Source organism: Mytilus trossulus, chromosome 2 (assembly GCF_036588685.1).
Source record: "Mytilus trossulus isolate FHL-02 chromosome 2, PNRI_Mtr1.1.1.hap1, whole genome shotgun sequence".
NCBI lineage: Eukaryota > Metazoa > Mollusca > Bivalvia > Mytilida > Mytilidae > Mytilus > Mytilus trossulus.
Window position 1 is genome coordinate 5,837,433 of NC_086374.1, and position 21,673 is coordinate 5,859,105.

General features: G+C 31.8%; 1 protein-coding gene across 1 annotated transcript; it reads left to right on the plus strand.

Moving 5' to 3' along the window:
• The first annotated feature begins 476 nt into the window (after positions 1-476).
• On the plus strand, positions 477-20,389 carry LOC134706356 (uncharacterized). Its single transcript, XM_063565224.1, has 14 exons — positions 477-709; positions 2,232-2,854; positions 6,509-6,634; positions 7,217-7,286; positions 7,863-7,982; positions 8,596-8,649; positions 11,121-11,185; positions 11,634-11,724; positions 12,910-13,005; positions 13,578-13,720; positions 14,533-15,030; positions 17,155-17,197; positions 18,045-18,175; positions 18,746-20,389. The coding sequence occupies exons 1-14, from the start codon at positions 655-657 to the stop codon at positions 18,878-18,880; spliced, it is 2,250 nt and encodes a 749-aa protein (XP_063421294.1). The 5' UTR covers positions 477-654; the 3' UTR covers positions 18,881-20,389.
• The last annotated feature ends 1,284 nt before the right edge of the window (positions 20,390-21,673 follow it).

Sequence of the window (21,673 nt, forward strand, 5' to 3'; positions counted from 1 at the left end):
CCTTAGTGTTTCGCAGTCTTTGATTTTCTATGCAGTATTTTAACTTGTTTTCTTTAAGTCGTCTTTTTTTATTTGCCATGACGTTGCTAGTTTCTCTAGGCTTATGAGTTTAGATGTCCTCCTAGAATCTTTTCTATTTTGTACTGGTAAAATAGAACGAAATAAAAAACAACTCAAAAGAATTGAATTAAAACAAAATTAATTAGTACTAGTTAAAAAGAATGAATGAATGATAAAAAATAAATTCTAAGTGTACAGGAAACACCCCAATATCATATATACATGCACAATTTAATCCGGCCAATATCATGTTCATTTCTGCCTACGTCTATCAAATCTGTCTGTTTCAGTGATTTTAATCCAATTGTTATTTGAAATGTAGTTTAAAACTCATGTTTACTTGATGACAAATGACACGTTCAATGGCCGATAAATATTTTTTCCATGTAAATAGCGAACTTTACGGGTGAATTAGTTTATATGTGAAAAAAATCTATTTATAAATACCTAGAGTATATGTTTCTTTTGTGTCCATTTAATTTTAAGTTCTATGTAAAGACTTCCTATTACTTTATGTTATTTTAAGAAGAAAAATGTGTTACAGGGAAGTGAAGTTAAGAGATCTATAATAGGAGCATGAAATGAAGCATTAACATGTATTTCAAGTTGTGTATGTTTGGGATATGGATAGCTTATGTAACTTCGAATGGTAAGTAAATAATTACTACAATGTATCTGTGATTTCAAGCTTAACATTTTTTTATTTTCATACGAAGTTGCAATTTCTTTTGGTCTGACACACCAACATATCTTGTACCAGAATTCAACATAAATATTTTTTTAAGGAATAAGTTATATAAATGGTCGTATGCAAAATAGTGTTATAAAATCAATTCTATTCATTTTTTGATGGTTTGTTTCATTGATTATGAATATTGATTCTCTTACCTACAAGTGCTTATAATTATAGTTTGCTCCCAAATTGGCTTTACAGTAAAAGCAGTGTCTCTTATTCTAAATTTAAAGATTAAGAAAAAAGCCTTTTCTGTTATATATTTGTTTTTGTTGAAAGAGCTATGACACAACAATAAAGAACAACACACAACGATACTGAAAAAATCTTAATTAATCTTGTTCGAAACATTGAAAACCGGACAATTGATATGTAACATGTAAATCAAACAGTAGCATTAAATCTATACAATTTATATATAACACATTTCTAATTCATTCCATTTAACGTGACTTTACGGTTAAGTGACCGAGTAAAACGAAGTGAAATAAGATATATAGTAAACAAAGTAAAAAACATCACGAGAAATATTAAGTTAAAATGATGGAGGTTGTTTATATGTTCATTCCCATTAGTTTGCATATAGATTTATGTAATTAATCAAATCAATACACAGTTATTGTCGTATGAAACAGACTTCCATGCATAGCCGTGACCACGTGTTTTTAAAAACAACCCTTGTCAGCTATGATGGAGAACAAACGTGTCGGTAGCATAAACACATATTGACCATTAAAACTCTTTAGTAGCAAAAACACATATTGACCATTAAAACTCTTTATTAACAAAAACACATATTGACCATTAAAACTCTTTTGTAGCAAAAACACATATTGACCATTATTAATTCATCCATTAAATAAACAATCAAGCGTTCGTAGTTTAGCTTTGCATACATAAATGTCGACATGTCGGGTCACATTTAATCGAATAATCAGGACAAGTTCTAAAATGGTGGTATTTCAGCTTGTTTTATGATTTTAAAGATGATTTTGTTGGTATTAAAATATTTAATTTTTATTAGTACGAGAATCAAGAATTTTGTTTCCAAACGTAAAATCTGTTAGTCAAACTTTCGATTCCTGGAGACATGAAATATTTTTTTGGCAGAACTCAGTTAAGATTTTTTGTTGTTTTATGAAACAATAATGTTTTTAATTCAATCATAGAACGTGGAAGAACTGCTTATATGCACGTTGAATCTAAAACATGGGTTAATAATTTTCCTAGAATGGATATAAAATAAGAATAAAGATAAATGATTAAGTCTAAGGTAGAATTTCCCGTTGTCTGTTTTGGTTTTAAACGAACAAAATATCGCTTTACCTTTCATACTACAGAAGGAATACATATTACATGGTCGACGTCTTGGAATGTTTCATGTAACTCTAGATCTTTTTTTGTTTATCATACATAATCATTTGAAAACTATTTGTAGAACACAAAATAGAGTACACAATAGACTCTGAACGAGCACAGGAAAGTCATGTTATTTCTTTCCATGATGATCGGAGAGAAAAAAGACAAGTGGAAAACAGTTGGTCTTCAAGTACGACAGCACACAGTAATATATCAATTAAACCAACAACACAAACTATTAAGCCCACTCCAAACATATCTAGTATTCTGCCTTCTACAACAAAAATGCCAAGTACAACACGATTAAAATCTACAACAAAAGCGCCAAATACAACTCGACTGCCGTCTACTACAATGGCGCCAAATACACCAAGACTGCCGTCTACAACAAAAGCGCCAAGTACAACAAGACTGCCGTCTACAACAAAAGCACCAAGTACAACAAGATTGCCGTCTACGACAATAGCGCAAAGTACATCAAAACTGCCGTCTACAACAAAAACGCCAAGTACAACTCGACTGCCGTCTACACCAATAGCGCCAAGTACATCAAAACTGCCGTCTACAACAAAATCACCAAGTACAACAAGAAAGTCGCCTACAACAAAAGCACCAAGTAGAACAACAGAGGGCTTGTCAACAGCAACTACTACAGTTTCAAAAGAAACTACGTTTAACCCGCCACAAACAACATACGTTAAGGTTTGTGTTTATTTCTATTTTTTAGGTTAAAAAATGGCATAACTGTTATGCTAATTATGCCTAGTTTAACATTTAAACGAGCTATGTAAACACGATGAATAAAATATGCCTGGAACTTTGTGTATTAGATGAAAAAATATATGTCGTTAAACGACACTTTTTATATACAATACTCAAGTAATATTAGGCGTGACATTTTTGTGCTTTTTTTAAAGTATGCATGCATATCTCTTCAAAACTTTTATTGTTGTTGTAAGTTTTTTTACTGGTATTAAAAGTTGACATAATAACAAAAATGCCGTTCACTTATACTGTTTGTAATGTTTAATCTCCCTGTGATAGGGCCCATAACACGCCGTCAGTGATGACATCAGTCGAAATATAATCCTGTCTGTATACCTCCGATCTTTAACAATCTCGGATGCACTCTACTTCAAAGGATTGCAATGAGTGACTTTATTTATATATTATTAAGAGGTAAACTAATTGCATTTTGAAAGGTTCAGCATTTGCAATATTTATCATAGTCTATCCATCGGCAATTAAAGTTAAGATCGATTGTGATTGAAAAGTGAAAAAGAACAACTCTTCCTCATGTTTATGACTGTGGGTGTATTGATAGGGTTCCGGGTGGACATATATCTAGATAATCAGATATGACAACCCGCCGACATTTAACATTAATTAATTAAATCAAAATGTCAACATTTGTTTTGAACAAGAAATAAGTTACAAAAATATGTCAAACTCTATATTGAATGTAGGTGGGTATATTTTCTTTTTTTTTCTAAAAGATTTACCAAAAAACTACGATTCACAACAGTAAGCAATTCAATATGGGAACATCCCCAAATAGGAATAAGTATCAGGTATCTGGTTACAAACTGAACATACATATGATAAAGCATAAAAAAAACTTATGTCATTTTGGTCAATAAGAACTCCTACCAAAAGTAGTTACCCGACAGCCTCGCGTGTAACAACTGTCGTATTTCCTTGAAATTATGTTGCTTATCAAGAAAAGAAATATTCAGACTAAGAAAATTTCTGACGTCTTTTGTTGTGTTTGATTTAGAATACATGTGTCAACATGTAGAAGCTTACCGGTCCGTAATAGTCAATGACCGTATATATTCATATTTAATTAGCTGTCTTTTATGGCATTATTTTTTTACAGTCTCATTATGTATTCAACATCCTTCTATTCGCGCTGTATCCGTGTCAACATCGTATTATAACCCCATAAAAATATTGTAAATCTCATTTGAAGTTTTAACATAGATTTATGCAAATCAATTAACAAAACGTTAAATATCTTAAAACCGTAGATATAAGCTGTTATGTTATTTGACTTTAAAACAAATTTCACAGTAAAGTATGTACCGTACTACGTTGTCGGGTACAAATTACTTATCATCTCATAAAACTTGTCTATTTATACAGGTACATTGCCTTGAAACATTTTAAGCTGCATGTAGGTTGAAAAAGTACATCTAATTGACAAACGAATAACCTAATAATTTCTTTATTTCATAGACTGTATAATTTTATTTTACCATGCTTCAGAGAACGTATAAGAGATTTATGCAATTCATGTATCTTTATATGAAGCTTTTTGTAGAGTGAGCGCAGCGAACAAGATCAAAACGCTTCATCAAAATTGTGTCGAGCAGCTACATTTTTTACAATATCAATATAATAAAAATGTGATATTCAATTGATCGATTTATATTTGTGTGTTTTCCATAATTAAACAAACTTTTTTTTCTTTGTTTCAAAAGCAAACCAATAGGGGACTTGATGAATTTGGGTCACCATGTAAACGTCAGTTTAAACAGTTTGATGACGGTTGTAAGTTCTGGTCAGCATATTTGACGCCAAATATCTTGAAATATATTTTTTTAAGACATGAAATACGAATTATAACAGTTCCTGGGTTTATCTGGTATACAAATCATGTTTAGTGCATTATTATTTCGAAAAAAACATGTACTAAAAGTAAAGTTCGATATTGTTGCCGTACTTTGTAAACTTTGAATATTTTATTTTTATGTTTTGAAGAAAAAAAAGTGTTTTACTTTTTAAGCTCACTGCACTAGGATATTCATTTATTGTCTTCATTTAAGAATTGAATGCTTCTTTTTGTAATTTTATTGAGGTGTTAATAAAGGCAACAGTAGTATACCGATGTTCAAAACTTATAAATCGATAGGAAAAAAACCAAGTACGGATAACAAACCAAAACCAAGGGAAACTTATTAAATATAAGAGAATGACGACACAACATTAAAATGTAACACACACAAAAACGAAGCATTAGACAAAATCCGATGAGAATAGCAAATATACCATCAAAACCAAACAATTGAATTTGGGATAGAAAAGTACCGTGAAACGTCTTATTATAATGTGAATTCACACTCAACCACAAGAGGAAACAAACGACACAAAAGACACACAACGCCAAAATGCAACACACACACAAACGAACTATAATATAACAAAGACCATATTCCTGACTTGGTACAGGACATTTTTCAAAAACTTGAAAAAATGGTGGGTTGAACCTGGTTTTGTGGCATGCCAAACCTCACTCTTTTATGACCATGTTAAATATAACATTGAAATAACAATACAGCATTACAGGACTACAATACAAATAAATAGGAGAACACAATTGACAAAGAAACACACGAATAATAGCTAAAATAAGGCACCAAGTTAAAAAATTAAATACGCCATAAGTTCGCTTTGTCCACACAAGACTAACCAGCGACGCCCAGATACAAAAGTTTGAAAGCCAAAACAAGTACAAAGTTGAACAGAAGTATCGAGGACCAAAAGTTCAAAAAAGCTGTGCCAAAAACGGCCATGGTTTTCTGTTAAGTACCAGAATATCCCTAGCGTTGACCGAAGTACATTTTGTATGAAGCGCGAAAGCGCTTCACTTTAAAAATGTGCGCTCGGTCAACGCTTTTACAACCCTATGATGTTACAAAAAGAAGCATTCAATACTTATAAATACATTTTTTGAGCTAGGATCATGAAAACACGATTTTTATCAAGTTTTTATTTAATTTACCTGCGCACTTTATTGTGTGACCTTGTGTCATCACGAATGATAAATTTTATGTGCAATGGAATTGAATAAGGAATAACGCGAGATTGCAGTTAGCAAATCAGAATAACGTATTATAATGAAACATACATCTAATGTAATTATTATTATGTATCGAGCAGGGACACCGCAAAATTCGATTTTTTTTTATTAAACTAAAGGCATCAAATATTTGATAAGGGGTTAATAACTATCAAGAATGTTTATCTCAGATATTTGTTTTACAGTTTGATATGAATATATTTGCTGTATAACACCCTGCAGCTTTGATTCCATTCCAGCAGTTCAATTCTCATCATTATTGAACTCCGCCAATTTCAGCATATTTTATTTCCTTTAAATCAGTTCTATTCAGTTTTTAACTCCACCAATTTTAGCATATTTTATTCCTACAAACATGTTCTATTCATTTTTTAACTCCACACATTTGTTGTTCTACTCCAGCAGTCTCATCAGTATTGACCTTCACACCGTTATTCAGATATTCTAGCAAACTGCCTTGTATTATACAAACAATTTTATCTCTCCTTTTTCAGCAATCAAACACTCATCAGTATTACAACTCTACAGTTATTCATGATGGTAATGGCGTCTATTGGGATGAACTTGAAAACCATACTACTCACGTGGTCCTGTCGAATGCTAAATACTTATCGTCAGCGGTATATTATCTTTCTTATTCATTGTTATGCTACATATTACCAATGGGTACTTGCCACGATAGCGTAATAGAATGATAGCATGATAGAACAGTAATTGAACGGTCTCCATTATAAATATTGCGTCTAAAGTAGAGCTACATAACTCACAAAAATAACAAAATCCGACGCAGTTTGTCATTCAAGTACCAAGGAGGTGGTATTCTTATGAGGCATTCATAATCGTTCTGAATATGTTTGTTATATTGTTATATTTGTCGCTGGTCATTCAGTGTTCATCCATCCATGAACTATGTATTATGTTCACCAACCTACTGCGTTATGAATGAAGTATAGAAGACTAGTTTTATCAGATTCGAATTTAAATAATACATTTTTTTTTCGTATTCTGAAAAGAGTTATCATAAATCCTTTGGTCAATACTTAAAGTATAAACACAAAGTTAAAACAAAAAGACACAACAATACACAATTGTGTTTATTTCCTACATTATTATTACCCTCTTCCTTTAATAATATGCATTGTTGTACTGACTATACATAAGACTTGCATGTTATCTCTATTGTGCTATGATGCTTTTTACAGGGTTTGGAATTGCCATTTACAATGCCATTTTACGGTCACAATATATCCAAAGTACAACTTACAACAGGAGGTACGTCTCAATGGTAACTTGTGTAACACTAACACTAAATATTAACGGAATTTTTAAATTTTGGAATAACTAACAAATGATCAATGCAAATATTCAAGCAACAAGAGCAAAACGCAAGAAACTAATTACAAACTGAGAAGTCGACCTAAGTTGATTTTTGTTTGGATGTTTGCATTATAACGAGCTTTTCATATTGCAAACACGTAGAACTAGCACACTTTATATAAAATTAGATTTACCTGACCATTAATGTGCTTAATTTTTGGGTGAAGGTCTTTTAAATTCAAATGACCTGAACCGTCAAGAGAAGAGGTGTTACCGAACAACCTAATACGAAACTTTTCTATTGTCATCGTTGTATTCCTTAATTTCTATTATCATAAGCTTACTAGACAGAAGTAACAATTTAAGATCAATGAAATTGTTGTCATTGTATAAAGTAGTCGAAAAACAACAACTTCACATTTTAATTTGGAAAATTCATCAAAATGCATTGATGTATTTGAATAATAACTTTAATTTCATATTTATGTTGTCTTTTTTGTAGTATCAGATTTATGATGATTTTCTTTGTAGGGTTTATATACATGGCTCCATTTGTACACAAGTTTTTGACCTATTCTCAGTATGTGGCTCCACTGATGGCGAACTTTGATACACAAACAAATAATTCAGATATATTGTATAAGAAATATAGTGAGTATATATCTTTTCGTGTATCATTTGTTGTTAATGCTTATTATCAAATTGAACTCACTATGATTGATTTTCACGTTAAAAATAGGGCAGACACATGTTAAAGGTCTCAACGTATAAGGATATACTAGTATTTTATTATATTTTATTTATCCCCCAAAACGACGGAAATCGGTGAAAGTTTGACAGAACCGTCTATGTAAACAATTGTAACAGATATATGTACAATGTGGCATCATGTAAACAATAATCAGTGACAAAAAAATGTATGACAGTGTCTCGAATGATTAGATTGAGAATAAAACTGTGAATGAAATGAATAGCATTTCCATTGTCAATAGTGATTAAAATACTAGTTATACAATATAGATCAAATTACTCTAGAAGCCTGTATCTCAAAGAAAGATACACATGTGTAATTTCTGGGGAACGATAACAACATGGAATGCTTATGTAAACTAACTTGTATTATGACTGTAACAAGGCCTTCGGCTGTTGTCTGCTCTATGGTCGGGTGGTTGTCGCTTTGACACATTCACCATTTCCTTTCTCAATTTTAATTTGCCAGGAAAAATGCCACATACACACACTGAACATAATATATCTTTTTCAGATGACAGTGTAGTAATTGAATGGCGCAATCTTCATCTAAATGATCAGCGATATCGTAAGTCGTAAATACATTCTAGTTAGACAGCAAGCAGGGTATTTAAACCAGTATTTCATACCATGCCGATGATCTCCGATTGCATGCCAGACATTTTGAGTGAACATCCGAATGCTGTGTTAAGAAGTTTCATTGGGGAAAGATATAGATTTATTTTACTACAAAGTTGTAGATTTCCGCGATTTTAATGTATGCAGCCTAAGTTTTTTTTCAAAAGATGGTATAAGCAGCTTCAAATTATTAGAAGCAAAAAAACGCATTTTTGAATTTTAAAATAGTTATGTTCCTAACTCATCAACTATGTAAATGAACATACAGTTGTGTGCGAAATCATAAGATCTTGTTGTCAAATACAGAATTAATAATTACATTGTATTTGTTTAAGGTGGAAGTAACCCTGCTGGTAATTTCTATAAACTATTAATTTTGTTGTTTTGATGTTTATTTGATATAGTATAGAATTAAACTTTTAGAGTGCAACTATTTTTTAACTGATTTATTTCAATGATGAAGTCAATAACACGAAATAGGATAGCCATCTTATACTTAAGGGGTAGCTTTAAAGTTATTGTTGAGCTTACAGTTATGCTGGGGTAAGTGTATACATTGTTTTGGTATAGGTTAGGTTCTGTTGTTAATTTTTGTTTTTATGTTAGAATATTTGATAGCAAGGCTAGTTATTTACACTAAACAAAAGAGATAAAAGAAGTAAAAGAAGAATATGTAAGCGTGTGAATTATTACCATCATAAGCAAATTTTACCGAAAAGTTCTGCAAGTTCATCATTAACAGACACTCCGAACGAACACATAATAATTTGTATTTAGACAATACATAACTTCACTTTAATAGATTTCGATATTTGAATGTCGTTCTTGTTTTAATTGCATGTTCAGACACACTTTGAGTTGAGATAGAGTTAACTTTTATGGAAAGGTCCAAAGGCTCTTTTAACTATAAACTTACTGAGGAAGTAAAAGGAAAAATGTCCTGACTATTCAGACTTTCCATTGCCTTTGATTATTTATTGTTTGTTCTTTTTTTTCCGGTGATTTCATTTGTAGTGAATTTTCATGTTGTTTTAGTTTATTTTTCATACGAGATTTAAATTTACACGCATCCATTTGTGCATATTCATCGTCATAATTTCATAAAAGTTAATCAATGCAACAACAAAACTGTATTCATTTAACATTATGTAGTTAATTGGTTAAGGTTAATAACACTTTACACAGGTACTCTGCTATTTACTCGTTTTTTGTGTCTCTTTGACATAATCCTTATGTCAATTCTCAATATAACTTTTATTCATTTCCAAACTCATGCGGTGTTAAAGAGCGTGCAGCTGCTAATCAGAATGTGTAGAATGTCACCAGTATCTAAGCAGAAAGTTGATGAACCATGATTATATCAAACAACGTCTCGTCCTTTTCTAAAAAAAAACGTTCATCGGAAGACACCAAGAACTTCTTGATAAATATTTCGTATCATTTGCACATATAATACACGATGGTCTTGTGGTCTAAATTCTTGGAACTGACGGTGTTTATCATCTTAAATTACGTGTCGTAGTGTTCTATAATTTGTATTGTAAAGTATTACTTTTACTGTTTAGTCTATTTTGGCAATATCGATTTGACGTAGCTTGATACTTGTGCACCCCGTTATTACATTATTGTGCTACGGTATTTGTATATTTTTGTCTTTTATTTTTGCTAATGTGCTTTATCTATATGCCTTTCTGTTTTTTCTTCGTAGACATATTTAATTTTTTTAGTGATTAAGATTATAACACAAGGTCAAATGCTGTTTCCCTTTTTTCACACATTGTTGTCAATATGGAAGTTCATGTCATACAAGTGAGAGGTTTGGCTAGCTTTAAAACCAGATGTAACCCACCATTTTCTTCCAAAGAAAATGCCTGTACCAAGTCAGGAATATGGAAGTTGTTATTCATTCGTTTGATGTGTTTGAGCTTTTGATTTTGCCATTTGGTTAGGGACTTTCCGTTTGTAATTAACACCTTTAAGACAACCACTAACGACGTTCTAATCTTGCCACTGAAGTACACTAGACATGTTGTAAAATAAATTGTTTTGTGTAGCCCGATTAGTTCAGTCGTTATATTCGGCTGCTCTACGAGGATGACTTTATCGATCGATTGTGGGGAAAGGATTGAATTATTCGCACAAGTTTGTTTTTAAGGGGAGGAGTTTGCATCCTTTTTAAAATACCAATTTGGAGACTAGTTTAATAGTTCACATCTTTATCATTATCCTTGGGTTCATATTCAACTTATACATTTTATCCGAATCAGATATATATATATATATATAAACATGATAAATAATTGTTATTACTATTTATAAGTATGTCAGTAAAGAATAGTTATTCAGAGATCAGAGGAGATTAACATAATAAAAAATGTATCGTTATATGCTTAAAACATTATCACCGACTTTCTTTTGCAGATGGCCAATTTAGATTTCAGGCCAAATTATTTCAAAACGGTAGCATTATGCTGGTATACAAAACGGTAAGTAAAAGTAAATAAAGGCAACAATAGTGTACCGCTGTTCAGAAGTCAGAAATCAATTCAGAGAAAATAAATCCAGGTTACAAAAAAATCCCGAGGAAAACAAATCAACTGAAGTAATGGTACAACTTTTAAACTACACAGATATAAGTAGTTACACTTTTAGAAATATGTCACACGAGTCCTTGAAACATACCAATTTATATTGCGCCTAGAATTAAGCCGACTTTATCATCTAACGATTGCCGTAAAAAAAACTAACATGTATGCCACCATTTCATGTCATTGTATAAAAAACTGTTAACACTCGATTTTAACAAGCATCAGTGTTATATAGTAAATATATTAACCAAAACTAAAATTGCCAATTGTTGACCAGCAGACATGTCATTTGGTATGAAAAGTTTAATTCTTTAATATGACAATGTTGTTATGTGTTTTCATTTAGATTCCAGCACCCGTTATGAATATATCAACAGACAATCATCCTGTAAAACTTGGTATATCTGATGCATTCTATATGGATTACACTCAAAATGGTGGGTGGTTTTATATTATATCAAAATTTTACTATTTACTATTTATATCTAATAAACTCATCATAGATACCAATGATTGAAATTTTATATTTGCCTCGGACGCGCGTTTCGTCTACAAAAGACTCATCAGTGACGCACGATTACAACAATGTGAAAAAGGCCAAATAAAGTACAATGATGAAGAGCATTGAAGACCAAAAATTCCTGAAAGTTTTCCTAAATACAGCTAAGGTGATCTATCCCTACGTAGAAAGCCTTAGTATTTAAAAAAAATCAACGTTTTGTAAGCAGTTAATTTATAATGATGACAAACTCAATGATTATTCATTTCAACACAAAGGTGCTGATTACTGGGCTGGTTATAAATGTTTCAAACATTGTAACGATGAGTGGATGTGTCGTTGAGTATATAGACTTATATCTGAGTATTATTCTAATATGCATACGTTTGAGGCGGATACTCAATTCTCTTGTAATCAATATAAATGTTATAAATTATACCGTTGACAATTTTTTCGATAAATAAACAGATATTTTAAAGTACCATTCATATCAAAAGAAGAAGATATGCCAATGGGACATCTGTCCACCAGTTTAAGATATGAACACAGCGAAACTCTCAGAATCACTTTTAAATAATTATGTCTTAATATTTATAACATTGTAACAATACAGTGAATTGTTGGTTGTGTTTATCAGTATAGACAATAACGTAAGTTTTAGGCGGAAACTAAACTATCTTGAAATCAGTATTAATGTTATGAAGTTTGAAGTGTTAAGTATACAATTAATACGATAAAAACGATTATCGCTATTTTGTGCATTTTTCTTTTGATCTTTTTTGTGATAATTTTCATATCATGTTCTCGTTTGAGATGGAAAAATTATCGCCAGAAACTAAGGAGACCACGTGGTGTTGCTAACGAAATTGACATTGAAATTGACAACGTCGTCATAGGTAAAATAGCGATAAACAGATTATCATTGGTCATCTCAACTCGATTGCTTTTCTCACTTTCGCTGTTCCAGCTCAAGCGAGAAAATCAATCTCGTTGAGATGATCAACGATAATCTATAAATATTTAAGTATTCATAAAAACGTTATGTGGTACAACTGTCAGTTAGACAAATCTTTCCACCAGAGACCAAATGATATAGAAATTCACAACTGTTTGTGTTTTTCAGGAATACGCTACAGACGGATATATAAGTATCATGCTGTCGACATTGAGAAGTCTTTGGTGACCAATAATACAGTAGTTATTTTTCATCCTTTACCAAGTATGAAGTATTCAATTTAAATATTTTCAATCTAACCAACAGACAATAAAGTTTTTTGTTATAAAATACATTACATATAATATTCATAAAAAGTTTGATTAAAAATAATCAAATGGTTTCAATGGAGTTTAAGATAATGCAAAATGTTTCAAAGAAGGGAACATTAAACGACTTTGTGCTTTTTATATTTCTCTTACGTATTTTTTTTTATTATTTATTGTTGAAGAGTGTTAAGATCTACAGAATTTCAGATGGGGAAATCTACAATAGATATTTCAGTTATAAACGGGAAACGCCGCAAAAAAAGGACTATATTTCGTTCCCTACTGTTATTTTTTTTATGGTGATGTTTCTTCGGCACCGCCTTACAGTGTATATGTATTGCAACTCGTTCGCAATGGCCGAGTTTGTTTGACGTTATTGATTGTAATGAAATAACTATGAATCTTGAAACCAGGAGGCTTTTCCGTGTATGAATGATATAAAGTTCGTTTTAAGAAACGATAAGTAATTTGTAGCTTTTTTGTTGGGTAAAAATAGAATTATAGGTTATATCATCCTTTGTATTTCAGCATGTAATCAGGCAACTAGTTGTGATCATTGTATATCTAGAGATATAGATTTTGATTGTTCATGGTGTCCGAGCGTTGGGCGATGTTCTAATGGTTTAGACTGGTACAGACAAGAATGGAGTGAATCAGAGTGTTTGGCAAAAGTATGTTAGAATACCATTCGTTTCTTCTTTAAACAATTTATTCCTGTTATGATAATAATGATTGTATTAAGGGCAAGGCAGATAAAGATATATGAATGATATGAGGTTCAAAATCACCATTGGATGGTTGAAATAAGAAACATGCGATGTAAATAGAATTATACTACTAAGTAAAACAAAATCTGCGCTATGGTCTTGTCTCCATTATCCAAGCTTTTGTCTGGCCTAAATGTCTTTCTGACGGAAACTAAATAATAATTATTAGTTGATGATAGTTAAAACGGAAGATGTCAACACAATTTATATCTACAATATGCTACATGAACTGCTCACTCTTTCATGACGATGGTTTAGAAGTGTCTGATGTTCTCATTTCTTTCCATTCATCAAGTGACACTAAATAAAACAGTATCGGTAACACTTCCAATTTCAAATGGAAGATCATTTTTACATTAATTTTGACAATTTGAATTCTTACTTGTAGTATAGTGATTATATGTATCAAACCATACATAGTCTTCATATTGTCATTTATCAATGCATTGGAAACTCTGTACAATTTTATAAAAATCGTTACAAAACTTATATAAAGCAATTTAGAATTGTAGCAATTATGAGCACCTGAAATCCTGTGTTTATAGAAGATTCTTGACAAAGTGTGTCCTGAAAATATTTTTTCATATGCTTGTTCGTTGACTGCTTGCAAAATAATCGATTTGCACAAGCTATTATTTTTAATGTAAACAAATAACAGTAAGACGATAGAGTGATCATGAATATTTAAAATAAAGTTGATTATTTATATTTTTTAGGCTGGCAATACTTCAGATATCTGTAGGGTGACAACAGTAGCATCAACTACAAAACTTACTACAACAAAACCACAAATAACGACAAGAATACCAAGTACATCTACACCACCAAGTACAACTTCACCACCAAAAACTACAACTATGCCTCCATCTACACCAAACCCAACGACAACAGAAGCTTCAACAGCTATACCAACAACGCCAGCAACAACAAGTACACAAGTAACAACAACCCCTTCAACTCCATCGACACCAACAACATTGCCTTCTTCTACTAAAGCGACGACGACTCCAACAACTACTACTCCGACTACTACTAAACCAACTACAACTAAACCAACCACTACTAAACCGACGACGACCCCAACTACTTCTTCACCAGCTACATCTAAACCAACTACAACCAAACCAACTACTTTTCAACCAACTAATACCCAACCAACTTCTACTAAATCGACGACGACTCCAAGTAGTACCGTATCGTCGACTACACTATCGGTAAGGTATACATGTAAATAGTTGGCAGAAATGAACAGTAAATGTATGTATGTTTGGGTATTTATTTGCAATGTAATTTTGCCATCCTCTTGTGTCCGTCGTTTGTTGTCGGTACACTTTTCTGTTTGAGTTTTTGCCCATAGAATGTTGATTTTTACCTGTTTTGGTATTTCATTGACATTGTTTTAAAAGCAACAGGAACTATGTTATAATTTTAATATGCTAAAATGATCTGCATTTCACAAGTATTGATTGTTTTCATGAGAACTATAAAGAATTGAAGTGTAAATTAACAAGAATAAGCACAGAGAGTTACCCCTTAACTAGTTCACCAGTAAACAGTTCAGAAGAGAAACAATCCCCAAGTAAACTCTAATGACAGTATGAAAAAAGTAATTGTCATTAAGTTTCAAAGAAACAAAACGTTACATGTAATAGGTTTGAACTGGTGCGTTGAATGACGCCTATTTACAAGCGGCAGAGTTTGTGTTCCATGGAGAAATAACTTTTTAGCTCACATGTCCCCAAGGCTTTTCTCAACACTTGGCGTCTTTCATCCTTCGTCGTCGTCCGTCGTCGTTAACTTTTACAAAAATCTTCTCCTCTGAAAATACTGGGCCAAATTAAACAAAACTTGGCCACAATCATTAGGGTATCTTGTTTTAAAAAGGTGTCCGGTGACCCAGCAAACCAACCAAGATGAAGGCCATGGCTAAAAATAGAAGATGGGGGGTAAACTGTAGATTTTGGCTTAAACTCTGAAACCAAAGCATTTAGAGCAAATCTGACATGGGAAAAAATTGTTTATCAGGTAAAATATCTATCTGCCCTGAAATTTTCAGATGAATCAGATTACCGGTTGTAGAGTTGCTGTCCCTGAATTGGTAATTTTAAGGAACTTTTGTCGAATTTGGTTAATATCTTGAATATCATTTAAGATAGAGATTAATTGTAAACAACAGTAATGTTCAGCAAAGTAAGATCTACAAATAAGTGTCATGACCAAAATGGTCAGTTGACCCCTTAAGGAGTTATTGCCCTCTATAGTCAATTTTTACCAATGTTTCGTAAATTTTTGTAATCTTTTACAAAAATGATCTACTCTGAAACTATGGGGTCAAATTTAACCAAATTCATCTAAAATCAGTATTAGGGTATTTAGTTTAAAAAATGTGTGCGGTGATCCAGACAACCAATTAAGATGGTCACTATGGCTAAAAATAGAACAAAGGGGTAATATGTAGATTGTGCTTATAACTCTGAAACCAAAGCATTTAGAGCAAATCTGACTGGGGTTAGTTTGTTTATTAAGTCAATATCTGTCTGCCCTGAAATTTTCATATGAATTGGACAACTGGTTGTTTGGTTGCTGCACCAAACACCCCCTTCCCCAAATTAGTAATCATAGACCAAGGTGATCGGCAGACTCTTTAGAGCCTTTAGTTTTAATTTCACCAGGAGAGCGAAATAGACACAGGTGTGTCTCTTGTACTACTTATAGTTGCAAACACAAAATAAAATACAACACTATATGTGAAAAATTGTATAACGAAATTTATATGTTATAATTTTTAGATGTAGATTAATTATTTTCTATTTGTTAAATATAAAAAAGAAGATGTGGTATAATTGCCAATGAGACAACTATCCACAAAAGACCAAAATGACACAAACATGAACAACTATAGGTCACCGTACGGCCTTCAATAATGAGCAAAGCCCAAACCACACACTCAGCTATAAAAGGCCCCGATAAGACAATGTAAAACAATTCAAAGGTGAAAACTAACGGCCTCATTTATGTAAAAATAAAATGAACGAAAAACAAATATGTAACACATAAACAAACGACAACCACTGAATTACAGGCTCCTGACTTGGGACAGGCACATACATAAATAATGTGGCGGGGTTAAACATGTTAGCGGGATCCCAACCCTCCCCTTAACCTATGACAGTGGTATAACAGTACAACATAAGAACGAACTATAAAAATCAGTTGAAAAGGATCAGATAGACAAAAAATAAAAGTGGACGTGGCGGGGTACTTATAAAATACATGTTTATAATAATCATGTACCTCTATGTTTCCATTCTTAACATGTATTTATTAATTTGTTTCAGTCATCAAATCAACCTCAAGTGCAACGTAATACGCAAGGAAAAGGTAACAAGATTGATAGTTTAACATATTTTCTATTTCATTATCTAGCAGCATTGCTAATGACCGTTACTGGAAAATTGTTGTTCATCAAGTGACAGTTATATATTTACATTGCAAAATAGCCAAAGTTTGTTTTAAACACTATGTGGGCTTTTTTTTATAATGAATTTCTTTTTATTTGCACATAAACATTATAATAAGATAAACACACGTGAATGCACAATAGTTATATACAATGATCAGAAGATATACAACATACTATAAAGACACAGCTGTGACAGTTTGGTACATTGCAGAATATGATTGCAAGACAAAGGCTGTTTGGATAAAAAATATATACAATATGTGTGGTTGCTTTGGACATTTTTTGTCGGAATTGACAATTATAAATAAAACGGAACTATTCCTTTTATAAATATGGGTTCAGGACTTGATAAAGTTTGTACTGATGTGCAATTACTTGTTTGCCAATTGTCTTTGGTTCATTCCACCGTGTTTTATGAATTACTATGGTAACGGTGTAAGCCTTTAACAACAATGGTATGTGAAATAATAATTCAGTTTTTTCAACTGCAGTGACAGGCAAATCTGCCTATTTGTGGACTGATTTAATGCTACTGTACAATTTATAACATATTTATCATTCAACGATAATATAAGGCACATAACCAAATAACATTAACGGTACCAATTTTCCTGCACCATATGCGCATTTCGACAATACATTTCTCTTCAGTGATGCTCGTGGCCAAAATATTTGAAATCCAAAGCTTATATAAAAGATGAAGAGCTAAAATCCAAAAGGTCTAAAAAGTACGATACAAGATTTAAGTGTTATATTATTTTGTAGAGTCTTCTAACAAAGCAGCTGTGGTAGTCCCGATTGTACTGTTTCTACTGCTTATTGTTGGTCTAGTTGGTGGTTGGGTATATTACGCTTATACACACCCAAATACTAGTGCTGGACAATGGCTTATAGAGGTGAGTTTCGTCTGTGCAATAATTAAAATGTATAGATAAAAAGGTAACAGTAATGTACCGCTGTGAAAACAAATAACACAGTGTGAATAATCTACAATAGGAACGTTGATACCAAAAAGTTGAGTATTGATGATGTATACATTATGAGTTTCTGTTATTAATATTATTATTTTTGTAACTTTCAAGATTGCAGAATGCGAAAGTAATAATTTTTCCCCAAACATGATTCTTTATATCAGTTTTGCATGATGTTAAGGATTATCAACTGTTCACAACATACTCGGTTGCCACTTTTATATGCATCAGCAAATACTTAAAACATTGATATCTATTGTTTAATGTTTATTTTCATTAATTGTTATGTTTGCGTTCACTAATTAGACACCGTTTGTGTAATGTTTTTTTAGGACAATCTGATAAATCGCCAGAATGATCGTTAAAACATACTAAAATCTATGTATATTGACGGTCGCACTTTCTCTCGATGCCAATACAAACAGACACTCAAGCATACATATTGTTTTGGAAACCAATCCTGCATGCCAATTCTATATTTTGTATTTATTTCAGCATCGGCCAAGTCAATTGAAATCAAGATTTTCCGATATGTTTAAGCGGAGTACGGAAACTGGGGAGAAGTATAAAGTGAAAAACGAAGACATTGAATTTAACATGGATGATAACATGGATGAGTCAGTTGCCTAAGGCAGTATTTTTGTTTACCTATTGTATATCGAAATACATTCTCTGCACATGGAAGTGGAAGTGCAACACTTTATAAGTATATATATATACTTGTATAATGTACATTTGATAATATTGGTTGGTGCTTAATGTACAAGTGATTGAAAGTTGATTCATATTTGTATACACTTTATATAGTTGTTGTGTCTACATTTCTGCATCCTGTTTACTTTTAATGTGTTCAATCTAGAGAGGATACCGGTAGTGCATATCAAAACAAACTTGAATAGATGAACAAAGTCAATAAGGTTTGCTAGTTCTCTTTTTCGGGATATTGTTGTAATTGAGTTGTTTTCAGCATCATTACTGTTTTGAAACACTTTGAAGGGTTATTTACTTCAATACATACGTGGCATTGACCTGATTAAGCATAAATGTTTAGAATATTTGATTAAAAATCTTCTATAACGTTGTAATTTAATCGGTTTTCAACTGTTTTTCCGAGTTTCATTGGTGAGTCAAGTGTAGACTAAATCATTGCCTGGACTACTTAATCATAAGACTGGTATTCGTTTTCAGTTCAAAACCTCAATTTACTGCCTCAAATTGTCTGTGGACCAGTCGAATGTCTGAATGATAATCGATTGTGAGGTAATAAATATGTGTGTTTTTTTAAAATCTCAACACTTGCCTATATCAACCAAAAGCACAACAGGAAACCGCTTTCATATTTATGGCATCTCTCAAAAATGAATCTTGGTTTAACCTGTTGGTATAGCTAGCTAAACCTCCCATTTGTTTGACAATTACATATAGTTTCGTTATATTGACAAAATTAATAGATATTACAATATTTGGAATATATCAAGTGCCTTATTACTTCTGAGTGATATTCATCATTTTTCAAACGCTTTATATGTATAAACTGTAAAAATTGTATCTGCCGTACGGATGAGAAAATGAAATGTAATTTGACGGCTTCCTAGATCTTTAATTGAAATTTTGCTGTGAAAGGGTAGTTGGTAAATTTGGGACAAAAATTCTGAATGCAATTTGAACAAAAATCTTCACCATCCTTAAGTTGTTACTGAGTTCAACAATTAATAAAATAAGAGTTGAAACGAAGTCTGGTAGTTTTATGTAAAGTTATAATAAGTATATACATGAAATGTTTAAGCATGTTTTATTGTTATATTGTTAATGTTTCACACTTTTTATTTGAAATACAATTAGAATAGACTATGTACAGGGAAAATGCGTCAAAGAGAGATCAACCTGATCAAACAGCAGAAAAATTAGTTAATTAAGATAACTAAAGGTTTGTAGATGATGAGTGTATTTTATACTTTTATACTGTATCTTTTTGATTTCTATAATTCTGTTACATAAAATTACTATATTTATATAGGCACTTTATGAAAATCAACATTCCATTAAGTATTTGTTATTGTCAACTATGTGATAAAAATATTGTTATCATTTACTATTTATATTTTGATAAAATGTGTGTATCTGATAAAAAAAAATTTTTGAAGATTCAGCAAGTTATTTTTCAGAATAAATATGTAATATAAAACAGAATCGACTTCATTGACCTCCAATACACTTTTTTAAGTTACAGGAATGATAAATCTGCTTATCTTTCCGTAGCAATATAGATCATCTCTATTTTTGGTAGGGTTCGTGTTGCCGAGTCTTTGTATTTTTAAGTGTTATATATATTGGTTTTCGTTTTCGTATTTTGCAATGGTAATGACATTTTATTTTTTCACTTTGAATGTCTCTCCGGTATCTTCTGCTCCTCTGTTATCAAACATATCGTCCAGATACTTCAAATGTAACAGATTAAGCAAGTTTTGTGATATGAACTCATCATATTTACCAGGCTCAATTTTATTATTAGATAGGTACGAAGAACAAATAAAATTAACTACATACATAATTTAAACAAAGCACCAAAATAAAAGTACTCGCAGTTATTATTGAAGGTTATCTCAAAACTAATAACAACTGAAGAATAATTCATTCCCCTAACTGTTAGAGGGGCGAAAGATATCATAGATCGTAAATAAACTGACCACGCCATGGCTCAAAAATAAAAAAACAGAAAAAACAGAAAAATAATAGTACACAAGACACAACATAGAAATCTAAAGACGAAAGACTAAGCAAAACGGACCCCACCAAAAACTGGCGGTGATTCCAGGTGTTCTAGAAGGGTAAGCAGACCATGTTCCACATGCGGCACCCGTCGTGTTGGTCATGTTATATCAAATCTGGTAAATAGTCTATTTCGGTAGATCACTTTCCTGGTGAAACTCGTGATGGCGTCCGATAAATTTAAGAAGGGATGATTGCAACTTTACCATATGGAACTCTTGGTTTAATAGATTCCTTGTGAGCTGCAACCATCTTTTAAGGAAATCATGATAGGAAATACAAACCCTGGAATATAAAGTATCAATAAAGTACTCAACCAAAAACTTTAGTGTAAAACGTCAGAACAGTTTCAAAAACGCACTAAACTGTGAAATACCAAAATGTAAGTTAACAGTAACTGTAAAATGAAAATTCATAAAGTGCCGTTGCTTATAATTGTTTACATCCATTTCATTTAAGCTTTGGTGGAAAATGTTCTCATTGTCAATCACTTGTATATAAACATTAAGTAATTTTTGGGCTTTTTATTTTCTCTAATAAAAGATAAAATCACAAAAAAAAAGCTGAGCACCTGAGGAAAATTCAAAATAGAAGACCCTTATCAAATGGCATAATCAAAGTTCAAACAAATCAAATGAATGGATAACAAATTTC

Bases quoted from the DNA above. Each gene is read 5' to 3' on its own strand.
- LOC134706356 (XM_063565224.1), top strand. From the start codon at position 655: ATGTATTTCAAGTTGTGTATGTTTGGGATATGGATAGCTTATGTAACT. The intron at 6,635-7,216 runs GTATATTATCTT...TGCTTTTTACAG, and splicing joins CTAAATACTTATCGTCAGCG to GGTTTGGAATTGCCATTTAC. The intron at 15,031-17,154 runs GTAAGGTATACA...AATTTGTTTCAG, and splicing joins TATCGTCGACTACACTATCG to TCATCAAATCAACCTCAAGT.